General features: G+C 47.6%; 1 protein-coding gene across 7 annotated transcripts in view; it reads left to right on the top strand.

The window, feature by feature from the left end:
- The window catches only part of tacc1 (transforming, acidic coiled-coil containing protein 1), a 164,185-nt gene extending 143,892 nt beyond the window's left edge, over positions 1–20,293 (top strand). For all 7 annotated transcript variants that reach the window (XM_052040791.1, XM_052040792.1, XM_052040797.1 and 4 more), the window contains 5 exons: positions 9,637–9,680; positions 13,918–14,078; positions 15,125–15,231; positions 15,693–15,813; positions 18,982–20,293. In XM_052040791.1, the coding sequence (XP_051896751.1) occupies positions 9,637–9,680; positions 13,918–14,078; positions 15,125–15,231; positions 15,693–15,813; positions 18,982–19,050 (502 nt within the window). In that variant the 3' untranslated portion in view covers positions 19,051–20,293. The remainder of the gene's footprint in view (positions 1–9,636; positions 9,681–13,917; positions 14,079–15,124; positions 15,232–15,692; positions 15,814–18,981) is intronic.
- Positions 20,294–25,151: the final 4,858 nt, after the last annotated feature.

Genomic DNA, 25,151 nt, shown 5'->3' with positions numbered 1-25,151 from the left:
AAGCCCGATATATAGGAGGGAAAAACAGAGCAGTGATAGGTGGACAAAAGAGGGGAGGCAGGGTGGGCACAGGGTGGTGATAGGTAGATGCAGGGAAGAGATGGTGATGGGCAGGTGTGGGGGAGGAGGGGAGAGCAGATCCACCGGGGGATGGGTCAAAGGTAAGGAGAGAAAAAAGAGGTAGAAAAAAGAGAGAAAAGAAGAGGCGGGGGGGGGGGGGGGTGGGGATTACTTAAAGTGGGAGAATTCAATGTTCATGCTGTTAGGCTGCAAGGTTCCAAGAGGGAAAGTGAGGTGCTGTTCCTCCAGTTTGCGCTTGGAATTCTCCTGGCAGTGGAGGAGGCCGAGGACTGACATATCAGTGATAGTGTGGGAGGGGGAGTTGAAGTGACTGGCAATGGGGAGATGCAGATAGTGGTTACGGACAGAGCGCAGGTGCTCTGCGAAACAGTCACCTAGATTCCAGCCTCTGCAGTCCTTTGTTTCTCGAGTCCCATCACTTCCATTCCCCACTCTCTTTGTTGCCCTACAACCTATTCTCTCTTGCACATATCCATCAATCCCTCTTACCTACACTACAGAGTAATTTGCAGTGGCCGGTTAACCTAGCAGCACACGCATCTTTGGGATGTGGGAGGGAGCACACACACCGTCAGAGGGAGAATGTGCAAACTCCATGCAGACAGCACCAGGGGTCAGGATCGAACCTGGGTTGCTGGAGCGGTGTGGCAGTGGCTCTGCCAACTGAGCCACCATGTTGCTTCTGCAATAATGTCCTGAGGTGCACCACAGGAGCGATAATTTGTCTCTGTGCCCCATGTGATTTGATTGGGAATGGTGGTTAGTCAGAGTGGTAGGACTTAAGGCACGTCTTCATAGGGGAAAGAGAGGACGAGAGGTTTACAGAGGGAATTCTGGGCTTGGGGCCCAGGCAGCTAAAGGCACGGCCAGCAGTGACGGAGTGATTGAGTTCAGGGATGACCGAGGCCGGAATTTGCAGATGGTTCAGCAGTTTACAGAGATGAAGGAGGTTAAACTTGGAGACTGACAAAACTGCGAAGATCTGGAAACAAGGCTGAGAATTTTAAGATCAAGATTCAGCGTAGGTCAGCAGGAAACTGGACGGTGTGGGTTAGGACTGGGGCAGCAGAAGTCACAGAACTCAGCTGATGCGACTCTGCTGAGCATGAGATGGGAGAGGTGTGCTGTTCGCCTTGGCACAGGCAAGAGATTTGATAGAGGTCGACATTGAAGCACTGGTTTTGAGATGGTCCCTAGAGACAAGCTGGTCCACTTGCCTGGCTGTTTAAGAATTGGGGGACAAAAAGGTAAAGGGGGAATGTGAGAAAAATCTTTCTATCTAGAGAGCAGAGACATCTGGAAGTCACTGCCTGTAGTGGGGGTGGTAACGGGGTCAGTCAGTACCCAGCGGAGGTTGGATAGGCAGTTGTGAGCGAATATGGAGCAGGGTTGTGGAGAATGAAGGACAGCATTGTGCTGCTGGGAACCGACAGAGACATGGAGTCTGCTCACTTTCCGTGTGACTGTGTGGGTTTCCCCCGGGTGCTCTGGTTTCCTCCCACATCCCAAAGACGCGCAAGTTGGTTGGTTAATTGGCCGATGTAGATGCCCCTAGTGTGTGAGTGGGTGGAATCTGGGTGAGTTGATAAGAATGCGAGGAAAATAAAAAGTGAGATTAATGTAGGATTGGTGTAAATGGGTGGTTGATGGTCGGCACAGATTCGATGGGCTGAAGGGCCTGTATCTGTGTTTTATCTTTCTGACATAACAGGCTGAATGGCGGCCTTCAGTGCTATTGTAATTCTTCGACTCCAATCTGATATCCAAAGCTTTCAGAATTAAGAAAGGAAGTTGTGCTCATTCCCAAACTGATAAAGCAGAAACATGCCTGGGGTTAGTATTTGTTTAGTGACTAAAATATAAACAAGGTACTTCTTGCTTATGTTTGAAGTATCAACATTGTAGGGACTATATCACTCAGGATTCCCGAGTCTATTTCTGCATTGAGGTTTTTGTTGGAGAACGAAGCGAGTTGGGTATTTTTCTTTTGCTGCGGATTGTCCCACCAGAACGGACTTCTGGTTTGCTTTTGTCTTGGTGGCTAGGTTCTGGGAACTGGTTTCATTTGTGGGTGACTTGGGGTGTTGGTGAAGGGGGAGGTCTGAAGTTCCAAGGGAAATTGTGCGAGGACTCGTGGTTTGAAGTGTTTGAAACATTCCATTGTATGAGTGATCAGTGGGACTCCAGATACTGGACAAGGTCGGGGTCTTGCAAGTGAGTTCCCCCAGGCTTGGCACTGCTGGAGATAGGATGATAGTGGGTGCATGCTGATTATTCTAGTAGAGCCATCCAGCAAGGAACTGGCCCTTCAGCCCACCGTCCATTCTGACCATCGTACCAATTCATACTAACCCTACACTGATGCTATTTAATTCTCTCCACATTCCCATAACTCTCCCCAAGTTCTACTACTCATCTACACGCTAGGGACAATTTAACCTACAGACCATGTCTATGGGATGTGGGAGGACATTCGAATACCCAAGGGAAACCTACGCTTTCACTGGGAGAACATGGAAACTCCACACAGCCAGCAGCCGAGCTCAGGATCGAACCCAGGTCGCTGAAGCTTTGAGGGAGCAGCTGTGCCACTGTGCTGCTCCTCTGGACATCTGGGAAACAGCTGGGCAGCTGCTATTGTTCTTCAGCTCATCTCAGACCAGTGCACCTGCACATTAAAGCACTGGAGCCAGGGATAAGCGTGAGGTGGGAGTTTGGCATCGTTTGACACTCTCTGTGCTGAGCTTGTTACTTTGCCCAGCAGTTTTTTTTTAAAAACAATGTCAGTGTCTCAGGGAACCACATTATGGATCACTTGTACAACATGGAATTAGCACAAAATATTTAGTTTACATAACCAAAAATATATTTCACATAAAGTTTGAATTGACCACTTCCATTGGCTGTGAGGGGCTTCTTCTATTAATGGCTCCTAACATTTCCATTTTCCTTGCGAAAGAAGGTATATTCCCAGCCCGTAAAATAATTTTCCCCACTTTGCCACAGTTGATCTTATCTTCTTTTTAACCATCGTCCTCTGATTTGATCATGTTAAATCTTTTCATTGTTGATCTGCTCAGTGTACTTCCTACGTACTCCTTCCGAAGGGATGGACTCGGGTACAGGCAGGGCTCCAGAGTACAATCTCCTGTTGATTCTGGGTCTCTGCAAGACCCACCAATCCAGTGGTTTTCCTGAGGACTCCGGTCATTGCCATGGAGGTAGAGCACTGACGTCCTGAAGAACTTCACACCAGGGAGGGTGATAGACCCTGAGGTCACCGGGCTAGGCAGGAATGTGGAGTGAGATTCCAGTCAGGCCAGCCATGAACTTATTGAACAGGGAGCAGACAAGAAGAACCGGGTAGCCTACTCCTGCTCCTAATTTGAATGTTCGTAGGTAAACCACTAACCTGCTGTTACATATTTTCCTTCATTTTGAGATGCTTTTAATTAATTTCCACATTTAAGATGTTTTAATTAAATTTCTTTTACATTTTAAATGTTTTAAAACTATTTTTTAAAAACACAATTTAAATCAATTTGAATAGTTGCTAAATGTCTTTGAAGACTGGAGAAGTACTGAAATGGTTTGAAGGCCTTTGACAGCCGTGAGGTGCTGTAAGCTGTTCTGCGGTGGGCCCTGGGACCCGCCAACCAAACCTAGTCACCGCTCAGAGCACCAGTCCACCTGGCCTTGTGGGTGGAGGGTCAGATCGACCAGCCCTCACTACAGAGCTTGGGCTAGGGTGGGAGGACGCTCTGAGGGGCAAGTTCAGGTAATGGGCTGGATCTAAGATGTTCCTCATACATTTACTGCAAGCAAGTTTTACATTGTAACTGTACCTCACCGTACTTGTGCACATGACAACAAACTCGACTTGACTTGACTTGGGTGAGCTGACACAGCTTGGAACAGTGTGCAGGGTCGTGGTGGACATCAGGCGGTTCGCTGGTGAGTGATCGGAGATGTCCCGTGACATTACCCGACTGCTGGTGTGAGGTCGCCAATCTTCTGCAGCAATGCTCCCAGATACTTGGGGCTACACCCCTCGCATTGCCCCCTGGGATTGTCTGCTCCCACTGCCGAGTGAGAGATTGCTCGTATCTCAGCTCCCAGCCCGCTCTGGCTGCAGGACATCTCTCCTGCTCTGCCCTATTCCATGAAGGCCCCAGGGCAATCCACACTGCTCCCATGTTGCACCATTCATCTACAAATCCTAGGTCAGATTCACTTGTAGTACAAACGTCAGTACCCTCTGTGGTCCATCAACAGCTTCCCTTTAAGTGTGTGGGCTAGCTTCAATGGTGCAGCACCTTCCAGTGGCAGCTCCCTGCTGAGGTAGCCAGCCAATCATCTGTTTCTTCATTTCAAAAATATATTCATGATAAAATATATACAAAGGAAGAAAAAGTGTAAAAACAAAGCCTTAACATTCATGGTAGTTACATTCAGAAGTGTAAGCTTTAAAGAAAACAAAACACAAACAAACATAGCACCATTGCCAGTCAAGTGGCTCCCTGAGGTGATTCCCCTTTCATTGTTCGAGGGACTCCCCCACCCAACTCTGCCCCTCCGTGTGTGGTAGTGGAAGGAGCCCAGACTGTGGTCCTTCCCCACAGAGCATCAGCATTGGCTTCACCGAGCTTCAGTGCGTCCCTCAGCACGGACTCCTGCAGCCTGGACTGTGCCATCATTCCCTTATGGACATCTTGCTGTGCTGGGAGACCAACAAGTTTCAGGCAGACCAAAGGGCGTCCTTCACCAAGTTGATGACCTTCCAGCAGCTCTTGATGTCTGTCTCGGTGTGTGTCCCTGGAACAGCCCGTAGACCAGAGAGTCCTCTGTTACGCAGCTGCTGGGGATGAACCGGGATGGACCCTTGCATCCTTCTCCACACCCTCTTAGCAAATCCACAGTCTGCAAAGAGGTGGGTGACCGTCTCATCCCCACCGTAGCTGTCCCGAGGACAGCGTGTATTGGGGGTGATATGTCATCTGTAGAGGAAAGCTCTGACTGGGAGGGCACCTCTCACCACCAGCCAAGCGAGGTCTATGTGCTTGTTGGTCAGATCCAGCGATGTAGTGTTCTTCCATGTGGTTTGGACCATTTGCTCAGGGAGCAAACCCACAGAATCCATAGTGTCCTGTCCCCCAGTATCTGAGTACATTCTATGCTGACCACTGCCTGATGGACTTGTGGTCAAAGGTGTTTACTTGGAAGAACTCTTCCACAAAGAACAGGTAGTGCGGCAACGTACAGCTGACTGGGGCGTTGGGCGGTAGAGGGGCCGGGCCCATCCTCCGCAGCACCGGGAACAGGTAGAACCTCAGCACGTAGTGACACATGGTGCCCACATACTTGGGGTCCACACACCAACTGATACAGCTACGCACGAAGGTGGTCATCAGGGTGAGGGCAACATTGGGTACACTTTTGCCCCATTCTCAGGGGGCTTGTGCAGCGTGACCTGTCGGACTCACTCCATGTTGGACCCCCAGATAAACTGGAAGACGTCCTGGGTGACTACCAATGCAGAGGAGTGAGGAACAGGCCACACCTGCGCCAGGTACAGCAGCCCTGAGAGCACATCGCACCTGATGACAAGTCCTTCCCAGTTATTGACAGAGAACACCGTTTCCACAGACCCAATTTTTGTTTTACCTTCCCAATCCGCTCCCGCCAATTCTTGTTACACGTCTCAGCCCCTCCAAACCAGACCCCCAGCACCTTCAGGTAGTCAGACCTGACGGTGAAGGGGACGTTGGATCGATCGGGCCAGTTACCGGTCTCGCTCTTCCTGCAGTTGACTCTGGCCCCAGAGGCCAAATCGAACAGGTCACAGATGCTGATCAATCTGCAAACTGACCTTGGGTCCAAGCAGAAGACAGCAACATCGTCTGTGTACAGGGAGGTTTTGACTTGTGTGCCTCCACTGCCTGGCAACGTCACCCCTCTTATGCTCTCGTCCTTTCTGATGGATTCAGCAAAGGGTTCTATGCATACACAAACAAGACGGGAGAGTGGACACCCCTGCCTGACTCCAGACCTGATGGGGAAACTATCTGTCTCCCACCCATTGATTTGGGCTGCACTACGGAGATCTGTGTAGAGCAGCTGGATCCAATTTCTGATTCCCTCCCCGAAACCCATTTTGGAGAGCATGTCCAACGTGTACAGTGGCATGCAAAAGTTTGGGCACCCCAAGAGATTTGAGCTCTCGGATAACTTTTACCAAGGTCTCAGACTTTCATTAGTCTGTTAGGGCTATGGCTTGTTCACAGTCATCGTTAGGAAAGGCCAGGTGATGCACATTTCAAAGCCCTGACTCCTCAAACCTTGTCCCAACAATCAGCAGCCATGGGCTCCTCTAAGCAGCTGCCTAGCACTCTGAAAATTAAAATAAATGATGCCCACAAAGCAGGAGAAGGCTACAAGAAGATAGCAAAGCGTTTTCAGGTAGCAGTTTCCTCAGTTCGTAATGTAAGAAATGGCAGTTAACAGGAACGGTGGAGGTCAAGTTGAGGTCTGGAAGATCAAGAAAACTTTCCGAGAGAACTGCTCGTAGGATTGCTAGAAAGGCAAATCAAAACCCCCGTTTGACTGCAAAAGACCTTCAGGAAGATTTAGCAGACTCAGGAGTGGTGGTGCGCTGTTCTACTGTGCAGCGACACCTGCACAAATATGACCTTCATGGAAGAGTCATCAGAAGAAAACCTTGCCTGCGTCCTCACCACAAAATTCAGCGTCAGAAGTTTGCAAAAGAACATTTAAACAAGCCTGATGCATTTTAGAAACAAGTCCTGTGGACTGATGAAGTTAAAATAGAACCTTTTGGCCGCAATGAGCAAAGGTATGTTTGGAGAAAAAAGGGTACGGAATTTCATGAAAACAACACCCCTCCGACTGTTAAGCATAGGGGTGGATCGATCATGCTTTGGGCTTGTGTTGCAGCCAGTGGTATGGGAAACATTTCACTGGTAGAGGGAAGAATGAATTCAATTAAATACCAGCAAATTCTGGAAGCAAACGTCACTCCGTCTGTAAAAGAAAGCTGAAGATGAAAAGAGGATGGTTCTACAACAGGATAATGATCCTAAAAACACCTCAAAATCCACAATGGACTACCTCAAGAGGCACAAGCTGAAGGTTTTGCCATGACCCTCACAGTCTCCCGACCTAAACATCATCGAAAATCTGTGGATAGACCTCAAAAGAGCAGTGCATGCAAGACGGCCCAAGAATCTCACAGAACTAGAAGCCTTTTGCAAGGAAGAATGGGTGAAAATCCCCCAAACAAGAATTGAAAGACTCTTAGCTGGCTACAGAAAGCGTTTACAAGTTGTGATACTTGCCAAAGGGGGTGTTACTAAGTACTGACCATGCAGGGTGCCCAAACTTTTGCTTCGGGCCCTTTTTCTTCTTTATTATTTTGAAACTGTAAAAGGTGGAAATAAAAAAGTAATCTTGCTTAAAATATTAAAGAAATGTGTCATCTTTAACTTTATACCTTTTGGAAATCAGGTCATCTTTTACTCGCTTAGCTATTCACAGTAACAGAAATTTTGACCAGGGGTGCCCAAACTTTTGCATGCCACTGTACATGTACAATATCCTGTTGAAGGCCTTCTCCTGGTCCAAGCTGACCAGGCAGGCACCCACCCCTCTGTCCTGCACATAAGCGATGGTAACCCTGAGAGAGCTGATTGGGCACCAACTAGTAGCAAGTTTGCGTAGCGCTGTACTGCAGTCAAGGGGTTAACTGCACATCTCGGTCACTGTGTCTGTCCCCTAGATCTCCTATAATCCTCTCCCCTGGACAATATCGTCATTGTAACCTCATTGCTGGTTATGCCTTGCTGGTCTTCCTTGCCTCTGCCCCTTCCCCAAGGTGAGGCAAATGGTTCCAAATACAACCTGCACTTCCTTTCACATTGAACTCACTGTCCATCCTCACTGTGGGCTTCACTCTGTGCTTCTCTTGCCCAGTGTGCTAGAGAACTTGCCATTCTGATCTTTACCTCTTAATGTGTCACACTGTTACCTAAGATACAGAAAAATGGACAACAGATTATGCTAACAAAGAATTTTATTACAGTGAGAGACTTACAGAGGGAGGGAGGGAGAAATCATTTCTATGTGCACTCACTACTAGGTAGACTGGTGGTACAGTGGTGTGGCTGTAAGAGCAGCTGCCTCACAGCGCCTGTGACCCAGGTTCAATCCTGACCTCCGGTGCTGTCTGTGTGGAGTTTGCATGTTCGCCCTGTGACTACGTAAGTTTCCCCTGGGTGCTCTGGTTTCCTCCCAAACCCTGAAGACCTGCAGGTTGGTGGGTTAATTGGCTGCTGTACATTGCCCCCAGTGTGTACGTGAGTGTTAGGATCTTGGTGGTGTTATGGGCATGTGGGGAGAATAAAATGGGATTACTGTAAATGTGTGCTTGATGGTCAGTGTAGACTCAGTGGGCCATAGGGTCTGCTACTGTGCTGTAGGATTCTGTGACTCTGTGTCTTCAACACTGACTATGTAACGTATATATGCAATTGCTCATATTAACATTCTGAACATTCTACACACCCAATATTACATAAGCCATATTTTGCCCTTAATTCTCCACACTTTGCACTTCAGAGGAGCTGTGTAAATTAGCCAGCTACTTTGAAATGTGGCTGTGAAATGCCTCGGTCAGTTGATAAGTTGTCTGCAGACACAGTGCTCTGTGTAACCTGCGTCCTCAGTGTGATAAAGTGAGAGGCCTCTTATGGTGCAGAAACTATTTTTGATCTTCTTGTGGGCTCTCAATAATCTCAGTTTTTGCGGAGAATGTGCTGCTTATGTATCAGCTACTGGAAATGAGGTTATTTATTCTGTCAAACACGTTGAGTCATCGTGATAGAGCATCAAAAATGTAAAACTGATTGATCTGCACTGTTGACACGAGATTCTGCAGACGCTGGAATCTGGAGCAACACACACTAAATGCAGAAGGAACTCAGCAGGTCAGGCAGCATCTATGGAGGGAAATGAACAGTTGACGTTTCGGGTTGAGACCCTTCATCAGTTCCTCCAGCATTTTGTGTGTATTGATCTGCACTATTGCTTTAATCTGGGCAGAAAAAAACAAAGAGAGAATTTTTCCCTCCATATAGGTCACCACAAAACCACTGGGTTGTCCTGAAAATCCATTTGTTCATTAATGTTGTTCAGGGAAGAAAATCTCACTCCCTGTGCCTGCCTGTAACTCCAGACCCACCAATGTGGTTGACGGTGAAATGACCGAGATTTTCCCCAGTTGCAGGCAGTGAAGAACAGACATCAAATTCTGACCTACCCAGCAATACTGACGTCTTGTCAAGGAATAGATAGACTTTCTTGTTGCTTGGATTAAATAATTCAACAAATCATTAACGATAGCATTCAAAAAACCTACCAACAATATCATTGCATGCTATGACAAAAACAAGATGAAGAAGTGGTCCTAAAATCAAAAACTCAGTGTAGATGCTTTCTCATTGTGAAATCTATTAATTGATGATTTGCTTCGTTTTGCAGAAAAATTGTTGCAGAGTATGAGAAGACCATTGCCCAGATGATAGGTACGTTCAGTCGAAGCAGCATCGAGCAATGCCGCTGTCTGTTGTGATGCTTCTGGTGTGAGAGCAGTGAAGTACTGAGTGCACAAGGTCTCAGTGGGAAGGGACAAGTACCAGCGGTGGCTGCACTGAGAGGTCTTGTTTCTCTCTGACAGTCAGGCTGACAGCTCATCAAACTGCAGCATTGTTCTGGGGATGAGATTGAATCCCACCACAAGTGAATGAGGTGGGTTTCTCCAACAATACAATAATTCATGGTCATCATTACAAAATCTCAGCCTTTAACCTTGTAACAATGACCATGGGGCTATTGTATTGTTGGAGAAACCCACTGATGTCCTCTGCCCTCCTGACCGATCTGGTTACGTGTGATTCCAGACCCACCTATGTGATGACTCTCAACAACCCTTTGAAGTGATGCAGCAAACCACTCTGTTCCTGGGCAGTAAGGGATGGGCAATAAATGCTGGCTGGTGAATTCCATATCTCCCATATCTCCAATCAGAGAAGGTGACCTTTGGTGGTGTACAGGCTGGGTGGGGCTGGGAGTTGTGTAGAATGAACTGAACCTTTGATTTTCCACGAGATTTGAGGGAAAGGCGGAAACACAATGGAACCAAGTCCTTTGACAAGAGCAAATTTTCCCACTGTTCTTAGTGCTAGTTTAAGACTACATGACTGCAAAGCTAAATTCATTTCTTTTTAATTCCCTCTAATGGCGTTCATTTAATTAAAGGAAGGTGCTTTCTCATCTGGGGTTGTGTGCTTATACTTATGGTCCATGTGTCACCTTGGTCCAGTGAGATGGACCCTCAGTCTGACTTGTAAGGTTGTGGCTCCAGAGAGTTGAACACAAAGGCCCAAGCTTCCCTTCCACTGCTGAGTGAGTCAGAGGTACCGCCAGGGGATCCCGTGGTTTCATTTCAAAGAATAGCAAGGGGTTTCTCCCTCATAGAGAGTAGAGTCATATAGTAATACAGCATGGAAACAGGCCCTTCGACCCAACTGGTCCATGCCGACCATGGTGCCCACCAAGCTAGCATCATTTGCCCACATTTGGTCTGTATCCCTGTAAACCTTTCCTATCCATGTACTTACCCAAATGTCTTTTAAGTGTTGTTATTGTACCTGCCTCGACCACTTCCTCTGGCAGTTCGTTCCATATACGGACCACCTTCTGTGTGAAGAAGTTGCCCCTCAGGTCCCTTTTAAACTTTTCACCTCTCACCTTAAACTTCTGCCCTCTAAGTTTTTAATTCTCTTATCCTGGGAAAAAGACTGTGTGTATTAACTGGTGTCAGGGCCAACATTTATCCCTAAAGTCATCACTAAAAACAAATTACCTGATCGTTGTCACATTGTGGGTGGGATCTTGCTGTGTGTAAATTGCCTTCAGTGTTCCTCCATTATAACAGTGTCAGTAGATACAGTACTTCATTGGCTATAAAGTGTGTGCATTGCGTTCTTGTGGTTACTCATCTTGTCAAGTTAAGCAACAAATTACGTGAACATGTGCACATACAACAGGGTAGCTTTATTGGGGCAACATGCTTAGGATTCATGTGTGAGTTTAGCGGAACAGAATTGCATCCAAGCTCATCTACAGTTTTACCACATTCGAGAAGTAGGCCCATGGAGCGATTATGGCAAGAATTCAGTAAAATGTAACCAGAGCCCTTCATTAATTTCAACAGTACATGGGTGTGTTCTTGAAGAGAAGATGTTGGTAAGGCTGCACCTGGAGTACTGTGTACAGTTTTTGTTACCCTGTTATAGGGAATACATCATTAAGAAGGTTTACAAGGATGCTGCCAGGACTCGAGGGCCTGAGTTACAGGCAGACTAGGACTTTATTCCTTGGAATGTAGGAGATTGAGGGGTGACCTTATAGAAGTGTATAACATCATGGGGTACAGATAGGGTGAACGCACATAGTCTATTTCCCAGGGAAGAAGAACCAAAAACTAGAGGGCAGAGGCTTAAGATGAGAGGTGAAAAATTTAAGAGAGGCCTGAGGGGCAACTTCTTCACACAGAGGGTGGTCCGTATACGGAACGAGCTGCCAGAGGAAGTTCGTCGAGGCAGGTACATTAACAACATTCAAAAGACATTTGGATAAGTACATTGATAGGAAAGGTTTAGAGGGATATTAGCCAAATGCAGACAAATGGGATTAGCTTGGTTGGGTACCATGTTCAGCATGGATGAGTTGGGCCAAAGGGCCTGTTTCCAAGCTGTATTGCTGTGTGACTCTATGTGACCTGCCTCCTGTGTCTTAAGTTTTCTATGGTTCATATTTCTGCTCTGGCTCCTGTCTTCCTTTCCAAGGATTTCACTACTTCCTGATCCTATGGGAATACATTTCCCTTAAAACCTTCGACAAATACACAGCTTACAATCTTATTTCATTCTACCTTCAGACAGAGGGAGGAGGGCATTTGGCCCATCAAGTCTATGCTCAGATCAATTCCATTCCCCCTCTTATTTCCCTGTAACATATTCTGTGTCATGTGTCATTGACACTTCCCTCATTGTCTCACCAGCCACCTACACTTGGGGTAATTTACAGCAGCAATTCGACTCATCACCTCAGAAAGCCGCTTTAGCTCATTATATAAAAGTAAAACAAAAACTGCAGATGCTGGAAATCTGAAACAAAAGCAGAAACCACTGGAAGCAGTCAGCAGGTCAGACAGAATCTGTGGAAAGAGAGAGTCAAAGTTTCAGGTTGATAATATTCATCAGTAGTTCATTTCTCATTTTTGTATCCTTTTCATGAAATGCATTAAGCCATCTAATAGTGAGCACTGAACACAGAACAGTACATCACAGGAACCGATCCTTCGATCTACCGCGTCTGTACTGACCATGATGCCAATTGAAACTAATCCCATCTCCCTCCACATGGTCTGTATCCCTCCATTCCCTGCCTGTTCATGTGTCTGTCTAACTGCCTCTTAAATGTTGCTGTCGTATCTGCCTCCACCACAGGCACCCACCACTCTGTGTAAAAAATACTTGCCTCAGAAATCTCCTTTAAACTTTCCCCCTCTCACCTTAAAGCTACGCTCTCTAGTATTTGACATTCCCACCCTGGGAACCGAATACAAAAAATATGTGAATCAAACCAGAACATGTGACAGAATACAAGAGGCACCAGGCAAATGTAGACATGTTGTTGTACACAGTGTGATCACTCGGAATATATTAAAAAAATTGTGTTTATTTAGCCTCAATGATGCGGTCAATGACGTACTGTAGAAGAGTGGTCTTTTTTGATATGGAAACTCCCATTCCTGGCAATTGATCAAATAATTTGTGGCACTGATTGAGTGCAAATATTGGCCAGAACCATAGGAATAACTCATCATGTATCTTAACCAAGCAGAGGACGCCATTTGGCCCATCAGGTCCACATTTGCTCCTGTTAGATTAATTCTCCCTTGCTTATTTCCTTGGGGCCCCTGCAGTTTAGTCTCTGACACAGACCCATCAACTTCTCTTTGGTCCTTTTTGCCACTAATCTACATCAAGGGGTAACTTCGAGTGCTCAGTTAACCCACCAACACATCTCTGGTGTGTGAGAGGGAAGGAATGTACAAATTCCACACAGCCCCAGAGGTCAGGATCAAATCCAGGTCACTGGAGCTGGGAGGCAGCAGCTCTGACTGCCGTACCACCCGGCCATTGCTCCAGCTGCCCTCCAGGGCAATGAGCCAGGGTCCTTTATGCACCCGAGGCACTAGATAGAGTTCCAGTTTAGTCTCTGCTCTGACATGCTGTGCCATAGAGTTCTTTTGTCTGTGAAAAGTGACAAGGCCCAAATCTTACATTGGTGACGTTTAAGAGGCATTTAAACGCATAAAAAGGCAGCAATGGAGGGATATGGACTATGTGTGGGCAGATGTGTAGTTTAAATAGACACCATAGTCATCACAGACATCGTGGGCCAAAGAGCCTATTCCTGTGCTGTGCTGTTCAACGGAGACTGCAGATGCTGGAATCTGGAGCAACGCTCAAAGCGCTGGAGGAACTCGGCAAGTCAGGCAGCATCTGCAGAGGGAAGTGGACAGTCGACTGCCTGACCTGCTGAGTTCCTCCAGTGTTTTCTACACAGTTCTATGTTCTTCTCACCCAGAGGTGAGAACCCAGCCACAGCTCATGCACAGATAGCTGAATGTATTTGCGCAGCGTGTGTTCTTCCGTCCGCTCGGGGTGACTTTGCCCTTCTTGCTGACAGATGATGAACAGAAGAATAAGATGGCCTCCCAGACATCCATGCAACAGCTGATCGCGGAGAAAGACCAAGCACTGGCAGACCTCAATTCCGTGGAGAGGTCCTTATCCGATCTCTTCCGGAGATACGAGAACATGAAAGGGGTCCTGGAAGGATTCAAAAAGGTAAACCTCTTGGGCATGCTGTTAATTAAAAATCCAACAGGAGCACCTGATGGAAATATTGTAAAAAGACACCATTTCTTTCATCCTCCTTCCCACCCACCCCAGCTTCAATAACATCATGGTTTAGTTAGTGGACCCAGTGACCCGCCTCACGGCTGAGTTGGGGACATGAGATCAAAAGCCACTATGACAACCGTGGAACGTAAATAGCACTTATCTTTGAATAAACAGGTGCCAGGAGCGGTGGTCATGAAACTGCTAGATTATCATTAAAAACCCTTTAGAACATAGAACATCGAACACTATGTTGTGCCGACATTTTATCCTGCTCTAAGATCTATCTAACCCTTCCCTCCCACATAACCCCCTATTCTTCTATCGTTCATGTGTCTGTCTAGGAGTCACTTAAATGCTCCTAATGTATCTGCCTCCACAACCTCTGCCGGCAGTGCGTTCCACGCACCCACAACTCTGTGTAAAAAAACTTACCCTTGACATCCCCCTCATACCTTCCTCCAATCACCTTAAAATTATGTCCCCTCATGTTAGCCATTGTCGCCCTGGGAAAAAGTCTCTGACTGTCCACTCGATCTATGCCTCTTATCATCTTGTACACCGCTATCAAGTCACCTCTCATCCTCCTTCTCTCCAAAGAGCCCTAGCTCGTTCAACCTATCCTCATAAGACATGGTCTCCAATCAAGGCAACATCCTGGTAAATCTCCTCTGCACCCTCTCTAAAGCCTCCATCCACATCCTTCCTATAATGAGGTGACCAGAACTGAACTGAACACTTTAGGGGAGTGAATCTGCCGTCCATATCTGGTCTGGCCTACATCTGACTCCAGACCCACACCCCTGGAGTTGGCTCCAAACCCACTCTCGGAAATGTCCCAGGCAAACCTCTCGATCACGAAGAAGATGGCTCTCCACTGCCTCCTCATGGGCAACCGAGGACAGGCAATAAAGCCATGAATTCAGCCTGGTGCCCAATTCCCATCATTGGATTAAAAATAAAAACGACTTGTTTTCTCTTTGTGCCTGAAGAATGAAGAAGTGTTGAAGAAATGTGCTCAGGATTACTTGGCAAGGGTGAAACAAGAAGAGCAGCGGTATCAAGCCCTCAAACTCCACGCCGAGGAAAAGCTAGACAAGTGAGTACATATCGATGGCTTGTGTGTATAACAAGTTGGTGCAGCTACTCAGTGACATGCAGAGTCCCACGATTGCTGTGGTTGGTTCGAACAACACCCTTTATTTGAATTGCCCATCGTTGTAGCTAGAGAGCCCCAGGTGTTTCACAAAGGCCGAATCCTCCAAACAAGGCCAAGGAGAAGGCGGGGGCAGTTTGTATCAGGGTAGGAGTGTCCCAAGTGTACGAGAGGTAAAGCTGTTGTAGAGTTGTACAGCAGGAAAGTAGGCCCTTCAGCCCGACTCCTCCGTGCTGACTGAGATATCTACCCACGCTAATCCCCATTTCCCAAACTGTGGTCAACTCTGCCTTGCTTGGATTGGCAGCTTCCACGTGCAGGTGGCAGGGGCGTTCCCTCCCGCCCCACCCTCACACCTCCCCTGTGACAGACAGGCATTCACCCTCTCCCTCCACCAACTGCAGGGCCAACGAGGAGATTGCTCAGGTGCGTGCCAAGGCTCACGCAGAGGGAGCGGCCATGCAAGCCAGCCTTCGGAAGGAACAGATGAAAGTGGATTCCATGGAGAGGACAATTCAACAGAAGGTAAATTAAATTGTGACACACCTTTCCCCCCACCGGCAGATGCTGCTCGACCCGTTGATTTCCTCCAGCAGATAGCTTGTGGCTGTGGTGCTTGGAGGCAGAACTTCTGTGCGTGATGTTACAGTGCACCACGTACAGGAGCCAGGATCTCCAACCAGATCCTGATTGGATCTGACTACTTGTGTTCAGATCAGGGCAGCTAAAGCACTGGGGTTCCGGATAGTTCCTGCTGTTCCAGCTCTGCACTTCACCCCAGGTCACAGTGACTTGCTCAGCGTCACTCCACAAGTCCTCTGTTCTAGACCAATGACTTGGTGTTTCATTCTCAAACAAATCATCTGCTGTTTTGGCAAAGAGTCTTCAACCTGAAGCATTAATTCTGATTCTTCTCTGCACAGATGCTGCCTGACCTGCTGAGTGTTTCCAGCATTTTCTTCCACTTATGTTTCAGATCTCAGCCTGTCTGAGATCACTATATTTACAGCTGTGGTTGGGTCAACCCCGACTGAGCCTTTCTAACTAAATGCACCAAGGCATAGTACTGTGGGACATAAGAGGAGAGGACGGGAAGCACCTCCTGTTTCTCAATATTGAAGAGCCAGGATACCCAATCCCAGCTGAGCCTCGATCTGGGTCAGATTGGGTGTGGAAAGAGCTGGTCTCGGGTCAGCTACAGCTTCAAGTCGAGCTGAGTCGAGTCTATTGTCATGTGCAGTGAGGTACAGATACAATGAAAAACCTGCTTATAGCAACATCACAGGCACATAGGTACAGACAACGCACAGAACATAAATTATACAAGACGTGTAGAGAAAAGAAAGACTCTGCAAACCAGGAGACCGGTGCCAAAAAAGCACAGTCAGACACAAGTCCATGGTGGTGCAATAGGTGGTCCGTAGTGTTCCGTTGCTGAGGTAGGGTTAGGGTAGTGCAGGTCAGTTCAAGAACCTGGTGGTTGTAAGAAAGTAGTTGTTCCTGAACCTGGTGGTGTGGGACTTCAGGCTTCTGTACAGGCAGGAGGTATAGAAGCCTGAAGTCCCAGACCAGGTTGGCCGTGGTTGGGTCAGGTTTGGGTAGAGGTTTGGTTTCATTCCCTGAAGTTTGTACCAGTCATTCCCCAGCGAAGTGTGCGTTGTTGCTGGATCTCCACCACTCCACCAAGCCAGAAAATAAACGTGGAGTGGTCCAGAGAGAGGGAAATTAAATCACACTGGTGAGCCCTTGTAGCTTCCTCTCATTGATCAGTAACTGTGGTGGTAGAGTGGTTAACTTACTGAGTTTGTAGTCAGGAGGCTAGGCTGCTGCTCTGGGGATATTGAATCCCACTACTGCAGCTGGGGAATTCAAATAAAATTTGAAATTAAAAGCAAGTGTGAGTGGTGGTGACCATGGAACTATTGGAATGTTGTAAATATTATTGAGTAATAGCCTTCAGGGAAAGAAATCTGTCGCCCTAGCTTGGTCTGGATTGAATGTGACTCCAAACCACAGCAATGTGGCTGACTCCTAACTGACCTCTGAAGTGGCCCAATTAGCCTCAAGTTCCAAGGCAATAAATGCTGGCCCTGCCAGCGATAAACGCATCCCATGAAGGAGTAAAGTTAATGATGGCACTCGCTACTGCTTGGGAGTGTGATGTGGGGTCACGAGAGACTGCAGACGCGGAATCTGGAGAAACAAACAATCTGCTGGAGGAGCTCAGCGGGTCGGGCAGCGTCTGTGGAGGGGGGGGGAAGGAATTGTTGATGCTTTGGGTCAAAACTCTGCATCAGGATTTCATGGTGTGGGGGGGTGTGGTTCAAGGATCATTATTGTTAATTTTACCCCCTCCACCCAAAACCTGCCAATCATCATCAGCTTGAAGACTGATTGACAGGCACAGCTGAATGTTGGTGGGCTGTTCACGCTGGGGTGCCACATCCGATTCTCTCCCACTTGTCTCGCAGCGGGGATCCCCACTGGGATCCGGAATCGTTTTACTCCCTTGTTTGGGAATGACGAGGCCGGTTACTATAGTCTGCCCACCTGCACAGACGAAGGGAACAGCAAGAAGCCTGCTGGTGCGCAAGGGTGAACACCATTCCACAGATTCTGTAATGTGCACCATTTACTTTTATAATTGGGACCTAATATTGAAACTTGCCCTATAGATACAGGCTCAAAACATCGGTGGTTGTCCTACTTTATAATTCTCATCCTTCTTTTTAAATCGTTCCGCGTCCTGATCTCCACACCCTGTCCCTCTCTCTCTGATACCCCTCTGTCCCTACCTATTTCCCTCCCTAGCTGTGGAATCTCCTCCAACCCTGTTTCCCTCCAGATCTCTGCACTCCGCCAGTTCTGGCCTCTTGCTCCTACCTGGATGTAACCCCTCGTTTGATGACTGTGCTCTAGAATTCTCTCCCTGAACTGCTCTTTCTACCTCTCCGCCTTCCAGACACTTGTTAAGACCTACCTCCTTGACCAGGCTTTTGCTGACCTGCTCTAATATCTCCTTAAAGGGCTCCACGAATGACACTTGTTCATGCCTATCACTCCTCTGAGAAGGTCCTTTGCTTTAATTCATTTTCGGGGCGTGGGCATTGTTGACAAGGCAGCACTCAATACCCGTTCCTCATTGCTTTTGAGACAGTGGGGGAATGTGCTGCCTTCCTGAACCACTGCAGCCCTTCTGGGGAGGGACTTCCAGGATTTAGACCCAGTGACGATGAAGAAATGGTCATGTAATTCCAAGTCAGGATGAGGCGGGATGGAGGGGAACCTGCAGGTGCTGATTGTTCCCTTGCGCCTTGCTCCCCTCGTTTTCCTTAGTAATAAAGGTTACAAGTTTGGAAGGTGCTACCAGAGCAACCTAGGTAACTCCAGTGCGTTTTTTACGTAAATGTAGATTGTTGTTTACCAACTTCATCTATAATAACAACAGAAGATGCGGAAAACACTCAGTAGGTCAGTCAGCAACCGTGAAAAGAGAAGCAGTTAACGTTTCAGGTCCAAGACCCTTCAGTGAAGGATCTGACAAAGGATCCTCGACCTGAAATGTTAACTCGGTTTTGCTTTCCTGACCTGCAGGGTGTTTCCAGCAGTTTCTGTTTTTATTTCAGATTTCCAGCATCTGCGGTTTTACCATTTTGATTTGTCGACTTAATTTGTTTTTATTTTAATTCACAGAACCAAGAGATTGAAGAGCTGACCAAGATCTGTGATGAGCTGATTGCCAAGCTGGGGAGAACGGACTGAAGCCAGGTCTTCCCAACACTGGATACTGTGCACGACACAGACGCAGCTTCCTCCAGACCTTCCTTCCTCAAGCACGCTGCCTTACTTAGAACCAGAACCCAACAACCACGCATCTGACCCTTAAACTAGCAACGCCCAATAGTCTGCAGAGCACATGTGGCTGCTGGATCGTTTTCATGTAATGTTTACTGCACAAACAAAAGGGATTGCCAAAACGTTCCCAAGGTGGCAGGCACCCAATTTCCCCGAGGTGTAATTTGCCTTGCCAGTGCCACCTTCAAATCTTCCTCTCAGCCCATTGGGATCAGCTCCTTAAAGGTGCCATCCAGTACGTGTGTGTAACAGTGATGAACACTGATGAGCCATTACTGATCCTGGTTACGGATTAGCTGAGCTGTGAAGGTGGAAAGTTATGGGGAAGGTAGTGTGCATGCACTGCAGAACATTTCCGATCAGTTAGGTGAAGGGACTTGCTTATCCCCAGGCTTCTCGCCATTTTGATTCTCAGGGTTTTGAGAGCCTGGGCCTGAGGTTTAAGATGTAGGCACATGGTGTGGCCACACATTGACACTTGAATAGCTTTTTTGAAGGCAAAAGCAATTCCTTATTTGGTACAGCACAAGCGTTAAATCTGCTTGTGTTTTCAAGATGCCAACAGTATGGTCTTAATTAGAATGCACAAAACTCACAGTACACTGAACACAATATATTTAATATTAATTAGTGGATATATCAAGCCCTGAATCCGACAGGGGCTCACGTTCTTAGCGGAGGCTCCTGCATTTAATCACAAGCCCAACCATTCCAGCAAGAGCACACGTTACCACATCCAACCATGACCTTCCCTGCAGTTAGCGCATGGCAAATCAGTGATTTAATGTGCCTGCATCAGTATTTTTCTGACATTGTGTTAGTGCCTGTGCAAAATAGGGTGTTGGTGATTTGACTGTGTACGTCCCACTTGTGACTTGGCTGGTGGCTCACTCCAGCCCTGCTGCTTTTATTGATTTCTTTTCTGCCTTGCTCGCTTTCCGCTGCTTCATACATTGAAAACCTTCACCTGCATAATTTTTATATACAGATATATTTGTCTTTTATATGTTATAGTTCAATATAAAAATTTTTAAAGTTGTAACTACAAATTAAGAATCTGAAAAAATATTATAAAATTTTAATTCCATGTACTAATATATTTTTTCCATTGTCATTGCCTGAATAAAATTAATGGTGAGTTTCACGTTGAGCAGTTCCACAACCACCTGTCTTATTCCTGCGTTACAAAGCGACAGATGCTTCGGATCCCTGACGATGTGAATTCAACGCCAAATTGTTGCCCTATTTAGCCGAGAGGTTGCTTTTTGGGAATCAAAGGTATTAAGGAGAGAAGGCTGTGATGGAGGTCAACCCTGTTGTAAATGAACAGCGGAACGAGCTCGGGGCATAAGTGGCTGATCCTTGGTCTGCTGGTCCTGTCTTTGATGAGGCCTCACATCCAATTTTGATGCCGTCTGCATTGTGTGTTGGTTAGGAGCTCACTGGTGGCAAGTGGGAATGGGGGAATAAAGCTGGCTTTGGCCACAGGGACAAACTATGTGTAAGGATATTGATGGGGGTGTAATCGGCTCACAGACCAGGGTGAGGAATAACGAAGGGTAGAACTCCCAAATGTTCAGCAAATTTAACGCTCCCCTTCTCCCATGCACTCTCCTTCCTCCTGACATCCCCTTCCTAGCAGCACCGGACCAACATCTCTCTCCTTTGTGGCTGGAGACGTCTGTATGTGTGAAAAATTGTGTGCCAGCAATCCCAAGGTCAAGGTCCAAACAGCTGAAGGGCCAGAATGAAAAGAGGGAGAGCTGTTGATGAACAGCAGGTCCACTATTGAGAACATGGTGGCTGGTGTCATGGGGCACAACCAATGGTCAGCTTCAGATGGAAGAAGAGGTGTAACCGCAAGATATGAAAGTCCACAGCAGAGCAAAGTTCCATCGTGATGTGGAGTCACACAGACGTGCACCGATCTACACCAATTTCATTTGCCCGCATTAGATCCATATCCTATGCCTTGTGTGAGAGATTCTTTATTAGTTAGCTCATCAATCCTGTCCAAGACAAATGCAATGTAGTTACATCCTTGTGCAGGGAAACTAAGCTATTGTAGAAAACCCTGTATTCTTGAGGGTTTCTGTTGTAGAGTCTGTGACTCCAGGAGTTGATGGGGATAGGAGTTCAGCTTCTAAGGCTTTTTGCTGGCGATGGCAGGTAGTGTGATATCCTTGCCGGAGCTGCCCCTCGCATGGTAGTACCCTTGTTGAAGAATTGGCGACTCTTTAAACCACTACCGTGCCCAACGGCTCACGGGAACTGATGGGGAGACGTCTAGGATACCCTGCTCGGGAATCCACTTCTTGCTCCGACTGCTCCCACCCACCAATGCTGCTTTGACGGTTTTGCATGAAATAATGCAGTATCTACAATACACAAACAAGCAGTTCACCCCTTTTGCAAAGGACCCACCTTCTATAATTAGTTTCTTCACCTTGCTCCCATGTTCCCTCTATTTCCTTTAACCAGTCAGCAAGCTTCATACTCTCCGAGGAAAATATTCTTCCTTTGCTTACTTGATCTGTTTGTGGGTCTCTTATACCTCCACTGGAGTCCTACAGAAAGTAGGGAGACAATTCCCCCACTCCCACCTTATTGAATCGCTATCTGATGTGACAGGCTTCCATCTGGTCTGTGTCTCAGACAGCTGGTCTTCACTGACTGTTGCTGTCTCTCAGTTCCCTACACAACAAGCTAACAGTAACTTCACCAATAAGTTGTTCAACATTTGTGTGGTTAGGTTACTGGATTAGCAGACGCAGTTCTAGACCTTAAAGTGAGAAGACATGAGTTTAAATCCCACATTGGCAGGTGGGGAATTTAATTTCAAGTAATTAAGTTAAACCAAAATTGAAGAAAAAGTAAAGCTCGTCTTAGTAACAGTAACCATGAAATCACCTGATTGTTGTAAAAACCCATCTGGTTCAGGGAAGGAAATCTGTCTTCCTCACTCAGTCTGGTCTAGAGGTGACTCCAGACCCACCAATGTGGTTGACTTTTAACTGCCTCCTCAGTTCAGGGGCAATTGGAGAAGGATAAAGACAGGGAGTGATAGATTTTTGGGTATTATTGTGTACAGTTCTGGTCACCCTGTTATAGGAAAGACATCATTAAGCTGGAAAGAGTGCAGAGAAGATTTATGAGAATGTTGCCAGGACTTGGGGGCCTGGAGTTATAAGGAGAGGTTGGACAGGCTTGGATTTTATGCCTTGGAGCATAGAAGACTGAGGTGTGACCTTGTAGAAGCGTATAAAATCATGAGGGGCATAGACAGGGTGAATGCACACAGTCTTTTTCCCAGGGAAAAGGACTCAAAAACTAGACGGCATAAGTTTAAGCTGAGAGGGGAAAGATTTAAAAGGGACCTGAGGGGCAACTTCTTCACACAGAGGGTGGTGAGTATATGGAACGAGCTGCCAGAGGAACTAGTTGAGGCAGGTACAATAACAACACTTAAAATACATTTGGACAGGTACATGGATAGGAAAGGTTTAGAGGGATATGGGCCAAACACGGGCAAATGGGACTAGCTTAGGTGGGAATCTTGGTTGGCATGGATGAGTGAGGCTGAAAGGCCTTTTCCGTGCTGTGTTACTCTATGACTATTAAGGGAATGAAGGAGTGAATGCACACAGTCTCTTTCCCAGGGAAAGGGACTCAAAAACTAGAAGGCATAGGTTTAAGCTGAGAGGGGAGTTATGCAGGAAGGTGGCACTGAGATAGGTGTTCACCCATGGCCATATTGAATGGTGGAGCAGCCACAAGGGACGGAATGGCCTGCTACTGCTTCATGGTCTTAGAATAAATTCTGCCGTTATCAGCGATGTCTTCATCTTGGAAATGAATAAATAAAAATCATCCTCATCTGGAGCCTGTGAGATGCACTTGACCAGCCTAGTTGAAATCAGCTATGTGCTGCCTGAGTACTCTACAACAAAGCTTTCCTCTGTGCAGACCGTGAACATGTTTCAGCCATCTTCCCTGTAACCAGGGGCGACATTCCAACTCTTCCCACTTGAGATGCAGCAGGAATCCCTGAAGCAAGATCCTGAAATGGGAGATACTGAGAGACTGCAGTCCCCGCCATCCAAGTGCTGACGAATGTGCAAAGGCTTCAGAAGTGGTCAGCAGTTAACATGGCCAACATTGTGTCATGGAGCTCATGGCTCTGTAGAAAATGCTGGAAATACTCAGCAGGTTAGGCAGCATTTGTGGAGGGAGAAACTGAATTAATATTTTGGGTTAATGACCTTTCATCAGAATTCTACAATATTTTCTTCCTGAATCTTTTGTTTCTGTGTTGCTCGTGTCTCTGCCTCTTGTCATGAATTGACCAGGTACAAGAATGCCAATCCACATTAATTTTTTTAAGTGTGTGTTAACAAGACTTCTAATGGAACAGCTCTGAAGTGGGCATGCCTCTCAAGTCAAGGAGCATTGGCATAACCTCAACCAAGTGGGTGTTGGTTGGAATGATGAGTAACTGAACCATACAAAGCAGAGGGACACCGGTCCAGTCTGGACTAGCTGGTCCTCAGCAACCAGGGCTAGGGAGGATGCAGCTTGCCAGCTCTTGCCAAATAGGGGGCTGTTGTCTGGCAGGCGAGGACAGAGGCAGTGTGCATTGACCAGAATAACCTGGGGGGGCTTACTGGGCACACTGATCAAGAATGAGGGATGAGGTGATAAAAATGCAAAACGTTAAAAGGATTCAAGGAGAGAAAGAGATGGAGTAACACACACAAAATGCTGGAGGAACTCAGCAGGTCAAGCAGCATCTATAGAGGGAAATAAACAGCCGATGCTTTGAGTGAGGACTCTTCATCAGGCCTGGAAAGGAAGAGGGCAGAAGGTCGGGGAGAGGGAGGAGAACACTCAGGCAGGGGATAGATGAGTCCAGGTGAGAGGGGGAGGGTAGGTGGGTGGGGGAGAGAGGAGATAGGTAGAAGAGGCAAAGGGCTGAAGGAGGAATCCGGTGGGAGAGGGCAGTGGACCATGGGATAAAGGGAAGGAGGTGGGGAACAGATGGGCAGGTCAGGAGAGCAGAGGAAGGGATGGGCAGGTCAGGAGTTTGGGAGAAGGGGGAATGGTGCCACAGGAATGAGGGAAGACAAAGGATGGGGGGGGGAAATGGGGAATAAAAGGGGAGGGAAGAGGGGAAGGGGTTACCGGAAGTTGGAGAAATCGATGTTGATGCTGTCAGGTTGCAGATTACCAAGGCGGAATATAAGGTGCTGTTCCTCCAACCTGTGTCTGGCCTCAACATGGCAGTAGAGGAGGCCGTGGACAGACATGTCAGTATGGGAGTGGGATGTGGAATTGAAGTGGGTGGCCACAGGGAAGTCCTGGCTGTTGCAGCGGGCGGAGCGAAAGTGCCGACGAAGCGGTCACCCAATCTGCGTCGGGTCTCACCGAAGTGCAGGAGGCCGCACCGGGAGCACCCTCGGACTCACAGGTGAAGCGCTGCCTCACCTGGAAGGATTGTCTGGGACCCTGAATGGTGGTGAGGGAGGAGGTGTAGGGACAGGTGTAGCACTTTGCACGGTGGCAGGGATAAGTGCTGGGAGGGTCATCAGTGGGGAGGGCCGAGTGGACGAGGGAGTTGCGGAGAGAGCGATCCCTGCGGAAAACGGAGAGAGGGGGGAGGGGAAAATGTGCCTGGTGGTGGGATCCCGTTGGAGGTGGTGGAAGTTGCGGAGAACGACGTGTTGGATGCGGAGGCTCGTGGGGTGGTGGGTGAGGACAAGGGGAACCCTGTCCCTGTTATCTTGGGGGGGGGGGGGGGTGGGGAGGAACAGGGTGAGGGCAGACGTGCGGGAAATGGAGGAGATGCGGGTGAGGGCTGCACTGGTGGTGGTGGAAGGGAAACCCCGATTACTGAAAAAGGAGGACATCTCCGATGTCCTGGAGTGGAAAGCCTCATCATGGAAACAGATGCAGCGGAGGCAGAGGAACTGGGAGAAGGGGATGGCAGCCCCTGCAAGTGACAGGGTGGG

This window comes from Pristis pectinata, chromosome 29 (assembly GCF_009764475.1).
Source record: "Pristis pectinata isolate sPriPec2 chromosome 29, sPriPec2.1.pri, whole genome shotgun sequence".
NCBI lineage: Eukaryota > Metazoa > Chordata > Chondrichthyes > Rhinopristiformes > Pristidae > Pristis > Pristis pectinata.
This window is presented reverse-complemented; position numbering and strand designations above follow the sequence as displayed.